This window comes from Telmatherina bonti (genome assembly GCF_933228915.1).
Source record: "Telmatherina bonti genome assembly, chromosome: 23".
NCBI lineage: Eukaryota > Metazoa > Chordata > Actinopteri > Atheriniformes > Telmatherinidae > Telmatherina > Telmatherina bonti.
The window spans coordinates 21,640,022-21,652,603 of NC_136632.1; the positions used below are offsets into that span (position 1 = coordinate 21,640,022).

The window sequence follows — 12,582 nt, forward strand, 5'->3', positions numbered from 1 at the left end:
GACGGGAGAGGACAGAAGAGAGACAGAAAGATGAACACATATATGCACTCGCCAGTATGAACACATATACATACACATATAGTTGAGTGTATTTTGATATGCCAATAATCAAAACTACAATTCCCTGCTTTAACACAAACACAGGAATCAATCAAAGTGTTTGTTTGTTTTTTTGTCGTTTGTCATGTGTGATGGGGGCATAGGGGGAGCTAGTTTAATGTTTCACCCCTGGTCCTGTGCTCTATCTGGCCATGAGTGCATCATTTCCTTGCTCAGACTGGAATAAATTTTGCAAGTGGAGAAAAAGCAGGAGACAAGGCGACTTTTTCCTACAAGAAGCCTGTGATGAAAAGTGTTTCAAGTCCCAACAGAAAGTGTTTGTGGTGTGTCGGTGAAAGTGGAGAATATGTGAATATTTCTTCAAATACCTTATCTAGAGTTGGATGTTCAGAAGTCCAGCACAGGAGCGCAAAACTAGAATGTTCCTTTAAGTCGGAGAAAAATGCGGAGAGAGGCGGAGCTGCTGCACAACGCTGTCACTACACAACCTCTCCGCGTCTCTGCGCCGCTTAGAAATAAAAGTGCAGTCGGCGGACTCACACTGCAGGGAGATGAAACCCGCTGGAGGTCCCGGAGCTGCAGACGAGCTGGCCAGAGCCGTTCACTCCTCCTCCACTTCGACTGCTCTTCTCCTCTCTCAGCGGGACATCACACACCGTCCGGGATCATGTCGTTCTCCCACACCGCTGGCTTCTTGTCGCCTCTGTGGATCGCTGCTGAGTGAAAGAGAAAGTCCACACTTGATCTGAACCCGACGCACTTGACTCGTTTCCTTTTTTCTTATTGCACACCGGATTTCAGGATAACACCAGCGGATTTTCTGTCTCACTTTTCTTCCTCGCATATTTCGGATTATTGCTGCAGCAGAGAGACATGTCGATATCATTTGTCATCAGTCTGATGGTCTTGGCAGATGCAGGTTGGTGGGATTTTCATCAGACCATTCGCGATGGGACAAGTGCAGCAATGACAGAACTTGACACTTATTTTCTATAACTTTAATAAAATGTAGCCTATTCTTTTTCTTCCGGCTCTATACCGTAATGATCACAGAGGAGAGTTAACATAAATACTAAATAAACTATAAATGATGATTTCTCTCATTATGACAGCTACAAAGTTCTGTACAAACAAATAGAAGAAAATATTCTACTGAGTTAAATTCTGATCATTTATCCAGTAAAGTTTAATTTCAGTCTTTTATCCACATGAAAACAAATCGAGCAGCAGGTTTACTACAATAAATCCACAGTGGAACATGACACCGTGGCGCTCGAGGGGGTCGCAAAGCGTCTGAAAGGCGTCTGAATGCTGTGCTCATCCTCTCTGAGCTGCCAAACTTTATCTGTGTCAGAGTCCAGGCTGGCTGCAGTCTGCGGCAGGCAGGTGCACAATGCCGCTATTCTACTTTCTGCATAACATTTCCCATCGAGGTAAATCACTTCATACAGATATGAGTCACACTTAGTTTATTTAGACTTGCGTTACAGTGAACCAGTGATATGCCACCTGAGGCCAATGCCAAACATTTCTAAGTGTTTTTTGTTTTTTTTTTACACCCATTCATGCAGGTCTGTCAATGGAGGTCTTCCGTGCAGGTGTGGCCCCCCGCTGCGAGAGCCGGGCCTGCAACCCACGCATGGGTAACCTGGCCCTGGGTCGCCGGGTCCTGACGCAGACCGTCTGTGGCAACAACGGCACCGAGCTGTACTGCTCGTACTCCGATCACAGCGCCAATCCGGCCTGCAGCACCGCAAAGTGCGCCAAATGCAATGCCGGCCTGCCTCTCCTGTCCCACCTGGCAGTGGCCATGTCCGACTCCTCTTTCCGCCACCCGAACACCTGGTGGCAGTCGGCGGGGGGAGTGGAGTCTGAGACGGTGCAACTGGACCTGGAGACGGAGTTCTACTTCACGCATCTCATCGTGGTGTTCCGCTCCCCGAGGCCCGCTGCCATGACTCTGGAGCGCTCGCAGGATTTTGGGCGCACGTGGAAGATGCTGCAGTTTTACGCAAATAACTGCAGCGCTGCGTTTGGGCTGGAGGAGGGGAAGGCAGGTGTGGGCCGGGATGGAGCCACATGCACCTCCAAGTATTCGGGTGCTCACCCCTGCAGCCGCGGAGAGGTGAGGAGAAGCTGCTTGTAGTCTGTTTGATTTACAGCACCAATACTCCAGCCACAAAAGCCAGTGAGTGTATTTGCATTTGCTCCTCAGGAGCTTTTGTTATTATTGGTGGAGTCGACTCAGGTTTCAGATTATATCTACACACAGGAAGTCGTTTGTGCTTGCACTAGACATTGTAGGCAAAACAAAGGATGGTACACTTTCAGCATTTTGCTCAGCATGAAAGGCAGCGTTCAGTCAGTGGGATTGTCTTTCTTTAGTCCCTTTTCTTTGTTTAAAATAGAAAAAAGGAAAAAAAAAACATGAGGCTGCACAGTTTCTCAGTTCATACCCAGCAATTATAGAAAGTTCCAGTAATAACAGCCTGTGGTTCTGTTAATAATCAATAAGAACCATAAACTAACATTTAGATAACAACCAGAAAAAAGTTCCACAGAAGCAGAAAAGAGTTGTTTTCTGAAGATAGATAGATAGAAGATTCAGCGTGGCATCATTCTGTAAATATAACAGGTCACATACTTTGAAAGTACAGAAATGTCCATTTTCAGATTAACAAAGATGTCTGTGAATGCAACAGGGTATCTAGTGAATAAATTCAGAATTTCCTGTTGCTCTGATTGCTCAGCTGACTGGTCAAAGTGGCAGAGTGTGAAGCAGATGTTCGGTAAGTGTTTGAAGTTGTGCCAGATACGAGGCAGGCATTATGAACAGTCATAACAACTCCTGTGGACTGCTGTGGACTTAGGGGTTTGCATGCTATTGGGAGGGAAAAACCTCCAATGCAACCTGTTCTAGAAAAAATGCTGATGTGCACATACAGATATGCCACCAAAAGAGTTTTTTTTTTCCATTTCGCTGTTTTCTGTTCATTCAGTGACGACTGCACAGAACAGGAGTTCTTGGCCCAGATGTTGGTTATTTAGACTGACTGCTGCTCCACAGATATAATTATTAAACTTACAAGTTAATAAATTTACAACTGTATTTAAAGGTGGGGTAGGTAATCTTGTTAAGTGCCTTTTTTCTACTCTGGGTGAAGTGGTTCCTCGTACTGATAGTTGTCTGTACATTTTGTAATCATGAACAATGAGAAATATAGTTAGACCCCTCAGTTTACTGTAAATCTGTAAAAACTCTGACCAATCCAAACGTTTCGACTGAAATGGAGTTCATTTCTTATTGGAAAAAAAAGGTCTTGGATCACACAAGGAGCAAAGCCAGAGGGACAGGAACCAAGACAGGGTACCACTTTTAAATCTTGCAAGCTCCCCAACATGACCTACCCCAGCTTTATTGTGCTTTTTTTAAAAATACACCCACTATGACAACCCACACTTTCCTCAGCTTCTCTCTTCCAGCACTGACCTTATTTCTAGAAGCAGTTTCGATGACTCAGATTTGCCTTAGGTGTTGAATTCACACCTTTTCTTTGGGTCCAAACACAGCCAGCTTGCTCAGAGAGCAGATGGAAAGGAATGCGGTCCACACCTGCAGGGAAGCGCTGCAGGGGTGACAGGACTTCCTGTTCACTGTGCAGTTTTTTTTCCCTCCATGAAGTGAATGAAGTGCTAATGATGTCATATTTTACATGCTGTGTTTGACAGATTATTCATGCTCCAAAACAACGGATTTTACTATGCTGATGGTGTTGGCCCTCCTATTGCAACTAAGTCAGGGCTTTTCTGGAGTAAAGTCACGCAACATGCGAGCGGTGTGGTTAGCACGCAGAGCAGAATGGAAGTAGAGCCAGCTGGGGAGAGTTGTGAGTGCATGATTGAGTGTTTAATAGGCATGCTTTGACTGTAGCAGGAGAGAGCTTCCTGAAGTCCATTGATGTTTTAATTAAAACAGTGTGTGTTGGTAGCTGCGCTGCAGATGTGTGTGGAGGAACACGCCAGTCGTGGTGTTGCTGTGGGATCCTTGCTGTGGCAATGTGTGTTTATATGCCATGAAGACCACTTTAGACTATTTCTGACAGTGGTTGTGAACATATTCTTCATTTTTCTGCTTGGTTGTGTGTAATTATGTCACTGCATGGCTTTTAGTTCATCCCTTTTTGTGCATGAGTGTGTGAAAATAGCTTTTTCTTTTTCTCTTTGACTTCACATGTCAGCATGAACCACCTGTGCAGACAGCGTAACCTTCAGCCTCTGACCCCTCAACTTGTGACCCTGAGGTTAAAAGAAGTGCAGCTGCACTGTGACAGACGGGATGTTTACACCTGCTTCTCAGCTGTTCTCTGTCTTTGTGATTATACATCACTTATAATGACTGTCAAAACCACATTGAAGGCCAGGAAACAAAGCTTTACATGAGGGATCCTCAATCCAGGTCTTAGAGGGCCGGGTGTCATGCAAACCTTCATAGTATTTCTGCTGCAACACACCTGATTTAAGTCAGTGTGTATTTAACAGATATGTGCAGAGCTTGTCTAATCCTGGGTCAGGTGTGTTTTAGCAAGGACACTTGGAAAAACCTGCAGGAGACAGGCCCTCGAGGACCAGGACTGAGGATCCCTGCTTTTCACTGTGCAGTACAGATGCAAAAAGTCGTTATTGCATCTGCACCAAAGGGTTCATGGAGCTGGTTCGGTTTGTTAAATTTGTTTTTATTTGCAGAATTACTCAGATATTAGTTGCATGAACCAGAGCTGGGCCATGACCCAACTTAGCTTTAATTTATTGATGGTGATCTGGATCTGAGTCCCAGAGTATCATTTATCATTTGTGATAAATGATACTTTGATAGATATTTGGCAGTAAATGGTCATTTACCACCAAATATAATAAACATTTTTTTTAAATTGAAGTATTATTAAATATATTATTTTGGTTCTTTAAAGTTAAGGACACTATGGTGTATTTATTTCCCTATAAATGCCTTTTCAGTCATTCTGGCTTATAATGTGAATTTAGCATAAAATACAGGGAGTTTTATTTTATGCATCTCCTTCAATGACACCATTTGGGGGGTTTTATACATCATTGGAAAGCCTGATTAGTTGCTTTTACAACGAGGTTTAACTTTAAAGGATTGTGCTTCTGTGGAGTGAATAACACGAATAAAGATGAGGGTGATGCCCCCGAAGACCATTGCAAAACGAACCCAATATTCTTCTTTTGGTATTGACTGTTGTTTTCGGTCTCTTGGTGGCTTGGATGGTTGATTTCTCCAACAATAATCTAGGAAAAAAAACACATTTTGGCTTGTTTTAAACATTATTTATGTTGGGAACTTGGCACCTTCTCATTTTGGTCACCAGGTTGGTCACATTTAGCTTGGAGATGGCGTCCCATTCTTCAACGATGAGTTGATGAGGGTCAACCAGTCTGATTGTTTTTGTGACATGTACAGCATGCCCAAGCTGAACTGAGAAGAATTCAGTTGAACTGAGGTCTAGTCTCATGGCGTCATCTCCATCCTCTCCTCTTCAAAATTATGGACTTACTTTGATGAGTTCTGTGCGGGAAGAGCATCATCACCCTGAAGGATGGCGTTTGGTCCCAGATTCTGGAGATATATGAAATCCACTGGCTCCAGAATCCCATCACAGTATTTCTGCCCATTAATTACATGCTAATCAGACAACACTTGACAAAACAAAGTGAATATCAACAGGGCATTTTGGGGGCAATACCCACACATCTGTACAAATTATAGCTCCTTGTAAAGGTGACTAATAAGGTGTTCCAAAAATGTGCAATACAACACAAATTGGTATTATTAAAGAGGAGAAATAACCAACCAAACACAAAGTTCCTTACTTGTGCAAATGTACTTTAGTAGCAGAATCAGCTTCAAGTCAATTAATGAATCATAATATTATTAACATCATTTCAACTTCATATTGTGGCCTCGATCATTCATCAGTTTGTCATCATTACTGATTTCATGATAGAAACAAACAATGTTTTTTCAACTTAATGGCACTGTTGTCGTGAAATAAGAACCCATTTTACGACATCAACTTCAGCTTTACATTCAAGTTATGATTTTTTTTTCACATTAAACAGTCCATGTACGTAAAGAGGACTGGTAGTTTGGGGTACAAACTAGACATAAATCATCAGAAAAAAAATTACTTTTCCACATGTAACAACATTGTGCTAAATTAAAGTTCGACTGCCTGCTGAAACACGGTTTGTTTGATGCATTTCTTTTGCATGCATTAAAGCATGATGTAAGTGTCAGAGCGTTTGTGATCAGATCAGTTGGAGCGGAGGTTTGGGAATGGTTGGGGGGGGTTCGTAGCTGGAAGCGATTACAGACAGCAGGTATTCTCAGCTTTCTACCTGTCCCTTTTCTCTGGAAAACATGAAAGCATACCATCTCGTGTGCCGAAAGCTTTTTGTGTTCACCTGTAATATGGAGAGAAGGTAGTGTGTGTGTGTGTGTGTGTGTGTGAGAGTGAGAGTGAGAGAGAGAGAGAGAGAGAGAGAGAGAGAGAGAGTGAAAGTATTCAGAGCTCCTTGTCTTATTTATGAGGTCAGCTGGGCTGGAAGAATGTGAGTGTTTGTAACAGAGACTGACCTCCTTAGGGAAGAGAAGGAGGCAGACCAGTCTAGTACACACACACACACACATTCCCCTATTTCTGTAGTTCCTTGCACACACACACCCATCCATGCCATCTCAGATAAACACAGACAGTCAGCTCTCCATCTGTCTGCTGGGAAGGAAGTGCTTTTGCTCTGATGGATGCTGGTACTGTTGGCTAGACACCCATCCCCCTCTCTGTCTTTCACCTTCTATCAATGCCTATTGTGCCTGTTTACCAGATTACAGTCCACAGCGCTTTGATGGAATTAGGCCTGTTAAAGCTGGACTTACTTTATTTTCCAGCCTGAAACAGGAAGAAAGATATTCAGTGGCCCACAGTGAACCCATCACCACAGGCTCATGGTGCATATTTTAATGGCAGGTGTGAAACTTTCAGCACAGCAGATCCATTTGGTCTCCAATCTTTACAGTCCCCATAATGGTATTATGGTTAAACTCAACAGAGCACCATGAGCACACTTAAGGAAATCATTTTTCTCTGTACTTTCTATCCTTTTATGAGCCTATTCCTTTATTTCCATCAACTGCAACCTACACTGCCACAAAACCATTGCTATGAATGTGTTATATTGTTGAGCACATACAAGAATAAAGTATCAAACATCATAAAAATTGCATTATAGTGCAAATGTCACCTAGATTTGATGCATCTCAGGTATTTAAAAGCCATGTTTTCTGTTGATAGAATAGACACATTCAACACTATTTACAGTAAACAATGCCTTCTTTCAGCTAACATGGCTTGATATAACTTCGTCAACACAATTAAGCAAATGTTTATTAACTGCCATTTAAAAAGGCTTTGTTAGCAGTCATTTTAATGGCTCAGCTGTTGTGTCAGTTTACAACAAATATGTATCAAGGTACTTTACAGATATCATCACTTTAAGCCAATTTATTGCAATCCAATTCATCTGTAGATGTTAACTGTACTGATACAAGGAGATTCATAAAATTATTTGCATAATTAAGAAAACCAAGATAAACCTGAATCTAGTCTTCTGTTTAATCCCACATCCTGAGCATCCAGCTGCAGCAAGCAAACAGAAAGGAAAAAAACTTCTTTTTATGTATCTTAGGTATTCAAAGGTCTTATTTTCAGTTTATAGAAGACACTGCTCTCCACTACTTTCAGTAAACAATGTCCTTTTTCAGCTAACAGCTTACTGTACTCTGCCAACACAATAAAACAGTTGAATCTTAATTATCTACCTTTTAAAATGGTTGTGTAAACTGTTAAAAGTTCAATTTATCCACTTTTTATCCATTTAATGAATCAGTTATTTATGTAATCATTGCCCTCCTAAAACCTCCTTGAAAAAGCATAGTGAGTTCTTGAATAGAAATGTATTTGGCACATTTTGTAAGACAAGGGTATCATCAGCATATCTGCAAATATTGATATTTTTTCGCATTTGCCTTGGAAAACTATGAAAGGTGTTAGTTTACCAGGAATAAGAAGTTCCTACCAGGAATACCAGTTACCTGGAAGATACCGTTTAGTAAAACCCCAGTCCATTAACTACACCGCATAACTTGCTGACCTTAAAACTCAGTACTATTGACGGGGTTTGATTGCATGCTGGCATTCATGAGACACATTCCTGGAACTGTTGACATGGCGCCTCATGGCGCCACAACACATGAAAAAAAAATACAGAAGAAGAAATTGTTGGAGAAAGTAAGGAAAATAAAAGGAAGAAAAACTGATGGAATAACAGATAAGACAAGAGTCAACATCAGACTTTTATTGGGGGGAGAGAAGTCAGAGAACAGACTGAATGCAAATCAAAATGCCGGATTAGCCTTTGCTAGGGGGTTTTCTATTCTAAGAGTAATAAATATATAAAGACCACTTCCTGCTGTTTTCTGTCTCAGGTGGAAGAGTTGAAGCATCTTGGAGTCTTGGTCATGAATGTTTGGTCTGGTTAAGCTCTTAATTATCTAGTTCAGTCTTCCTCAATCCTGACCCTCCGGTACCACTGCCCTGCATGTTTTAAAGGTAACGCTACTTTAACACAACTGAATTGAATGATTGTCTTGTTAGTGGGCTTGCAAAGAACTTGGTGAGAAAGTTCATTAATGAGAATCAGGTGTGTTGGAGTAGGAACAGATCTAAGACATGCAGGGTGATGGTACCGGAGGACCAGAACTGAGAAGCACTGCTGTAGTTGCAATACTACAGCTCAGGAAGAAAAGACAAAACTTTATAATTACCAGTTGGTAGGGTTGTGACGATATGCTTTTGTCCTGATTCGATTCAGATTTTTTGGGTGCCGCTTTGATTTAAATTGCGATTCCAACAATTCTTCGATATTGCTGATTTTTGTAGATTAAAAACAAAAAACAAGGACAAAACCTTTTTTCGCTCATCATTTTTCTTGATTTCATTTCGGAAAAAACAACACAGAAGCCAGACCATCAGTCTGCTGCTATAAGAAGACCAATAAAAAGATCAATAAAAATATTAAAAATGACAAACATGTATAATGGATTATTTTATTTATTTGGAAAGAAAAGATATTTTAACAAGAAAAATCCATTTTAAAATTGTGAAGCAAAAAAAAAACCGCGATATTCGATTTTTCAATTTGATTTTCCTCGCCCTTACCAGTTGGTCTATATCACCATCCTAGTTTGGGAAAAGAACAATAATCCAAAGTTTTTTGGATTTGAGTTTCAACATTGGATGAGAAGTTTGGAAAGACAGATGAAGCTCAAAGCATATCTGCTCCATCCGCACACAAACAGTCATACTACTCAGAGTGTTTCCTGGTGCCCTAATCTGAATGATTTACCAAGCCCAGTCAGCTGGATGGCTTGGGATCCTTTTGGAAAATCAGAAGAACGACACAAGAAAAGGGGGAAACTAGGTATCTCAGCTCCCCCTGCTGCTCTAACGTTGATTCATTTAGTTTCCCTCATTAAACTTCAGGACCCTGCTGTAGCCCCACTGAGATAAACACAGGTGTCATCTGCATATGATGAATGAATCTGCAATGTTGAATATTTTATCTGTATAATTAACAAAAACTCTGATGTGATGCTGTAAAAAAAAATGGCAGGAAGTTCTCTTGTGGAGTTTTGTTGTGTAAAGAAATGCAAGAACACTGATGTGATTTGTCCGTGTGCACATTTGTGTACATGCCAGTGTGGGTACATGGGTGTGCTGATGTTGCTGAGGAGTCGCCACACTGTCTCTAGGTCTATTGTCCAGTTCTGAGTTATGTGGAGCTGCATCTTCATTCCAGTCTTTGTCTAGCACTGCGCTCCGTGCTCTCCCGTGGACCGGCGCCCCTCATCCTATTTGTCGTGTTCTCTTAATTGCTGACCACAATGCTGTGACCCTGTAACCTTTTCCAACAACAGGGAAATTTATCGTGTTCCTCCCATCACACTCCCAGCCAGTTATCCAGCCAATCAGGCAAAAGCATGGGGGCCTTTCTTGCTTGCCAACCAAAGTTTGTTTTTTGTTTTTTAAATACAAATATAAAACCCCTACAATGATATCAGAGACAAAAACAAGCTGCTTACACACGACAAACATTTCTTTCACAGCAAGAATTGGAGCAGGCACCAACTTTTCACCTCGACAACACCAATGGTGCTCGTTGCTAATGGTAGCAGTAGCCATGGCGATGGCAACCCATAAAGGGATCTTCGATTTTAAGGATGTCAAGAGACTAGACAGAGTTGAGAGAGGAAGAGAGAAGGGGGAGTGCCCTCATGTATGGATAGTCAGCACCCTTGTGGTCATGTGAGCACACAAGCAATGATGTTGGGGTCCAAGGTCATAGTTTAGTGCACAAATGATCCCAAAACATTTCCCCATTACCATGTTAGATGTAGTGACACGCATCAGTAAGCCAGATTGTGTCATTAAATGTGACTGTCTAATCACTTTAAATCATTAATCTGCAAGAGAAAGAGCATCTCACTTTTTTTCTAGTGTTTGTCACACTGCAAGATATTTAAGTCTAATATAAACATTGCAACAACCAAGTTGTGACCAACAGGACCAGAAAATTATACAGCTATACACTGAAAGAATATTTATAAAAATAAGAAAACATGTATTATAAATATTCTTATGGAATAAATGACAATAAATGAAAAATCAAATTAGATTAAAACATATAATATGTATCACCGTGAATGTCTGTAGAAGTAAAACAATCCATTTTAAAAGAAGCGGCACTCTGTTTTTTAATAATTCAAGCATTAGAGGGTTAGAGGGTGTCAATGGCTCAGGTGCTGGAGCAGTTTGTCCACTTGCCTGAACGTTGGTGATTCGAGTCCTCCAAAACAGGGATCCTCAATGCTGGTCCTCAAGGCCCGGTGTCCAGCAGGTTTTCCAAGTGTCCCAGCTGCAACACATCTGAGTCAATGTGTGTTTAGCAGACGTATGCAGAGCTGGGTCTGGTGTATTCCACCAGGGACATTAGGAAAACCTGCAGGACACTGGGCCTTGAGGACCAGGTTTGAGAATCCCTGCTCCACAATGCAGCCCTGATGGGGGGCACAAGCCAGTGTTTCAAGAGAAAGAGCATCCGATCTGTCCAATCTGTTCTCTGAGGACCAGTCCCTAGCCTGGATAAATGCAGGGGTTGTGTCATGTGCCAATAAAAACACGCAAAAGTGGTTTCCATATCGGACTGGTAGGGGGGAGCAGGTGATTCGCTGTGGCGACTCCTTGAAAAAGGGACAAAACTGAGAGGGGAGGAGGAGGAGAGGACTAAACTTATTAAAAAAAATCTTCAGTCTGCAGGAAAGCCAGAGGGTGTTAAATGCGACATCACTGCCAGCTTAAAGGTGGACAAATCACTCCTCTTTTATCTCATTAAAGTGCATGAAGTGCTTTACCTTGTCTGTAATATCATATATACAGGAAAAGATTCTGCCTGCAAACTGCCTTGAGTGGTTCCCTGTGATTTGTGAAGCTGGAAACACTGACTGTTCATGTTTGTTAGACATGCTACATTGCAGAAATGTAATTCTACTATCTAGAATCATACCTGTCTCTGTCTGTCAGGTGATCTACCGAACCCTCCCCAAGTGGAAGTCCCTGGATCCATTTGGAGTGGAGGGCCAGCAGCAGCTGCGGGTGACCAATATCCGAATCCGGCTGCTGAAGCATCAGGAATGCCCTTGTCAGGCCAAAGACCTCACCTCTGCAAACAAAGCTGTTCCTACTCAATACTTTGCCATCTATGACCTGATAGTGAAGGGAAGCTGCTTCTGTAATGGCCACGCTGAGCACTGCATTCCTGCACCGGGATACCAACCCATTAGAGACCGAACCAACCACGTGGTAAGTTACAATATGTATTCATTGGAAACATCTATTTATTTATCATAAAGATAGATGATAGTGGAACATTTTAGATTTAGGAAGGGATTCTGTGAGGTACATTTGCATCATAACCTGCAGTTAGTGGAGTCCCTCAGTAGTCATATTGGATTTGTTAGATTGCCTACTACTTACTTGGCATTTCTGTTGTATAGAGTCAAAAGATTGTTGTGCTTTTTCAAGGCTTTACCTTCAACTAACAGAACACAAACAGAATTTTTCATGCCGATAGTACTGTCGCAGTGATCCTTGATGGGATATATCAAGCAGTCACCTTGCATGCAGTGACACACGACAACATGGATGTTCTTCAAATAAATGTAGCTGTTCTTCGAGTCTGGTCTGAGTAGCTGTTTATGAGCTAAACCCATCAGAATTCACATTTCTCCATACTGAGATTGACCACTGTCCACTGCAACAAAGTACATCACATGACCCCTGCTTCACTAAAACTTTATTAACCCTTTAATAATTCTATCTATGTGGC

General features: G+C 41.7%; 1 protein-coding gene across 1 annotated transcript in view; it reads left to right on the top strand.

Annotated features, from left to right (window-relative positions):
- Nucleotides 1-855: 855 nt before the first annotated feature.
- ntn4 (netrin 4) overlaps nt 856-12,582 on the top strand; it is a gene marked incomplete at its 3' end in the record, with an annotated part of 31,705 nt that continues 19,978 nt past the window's right edge. Inside the window, exons 1-3 of the mRNA XM_079263269.1 lie at nt 856-979; nt 1,632-2,185; nt 11,778-12,056. Of these exons, the coding sequence (XP_079119395.1) occupies nt 934-979; nt 1,632-2,185; nt 11,778-12,056 (879 nt within the window). The 5' untranslated portion in view covers nt 856-933. The remainder of the gene's footprint in view (nt 980-1,631; nt 2,186-11,777; nt 12,057-12,582) is intronic.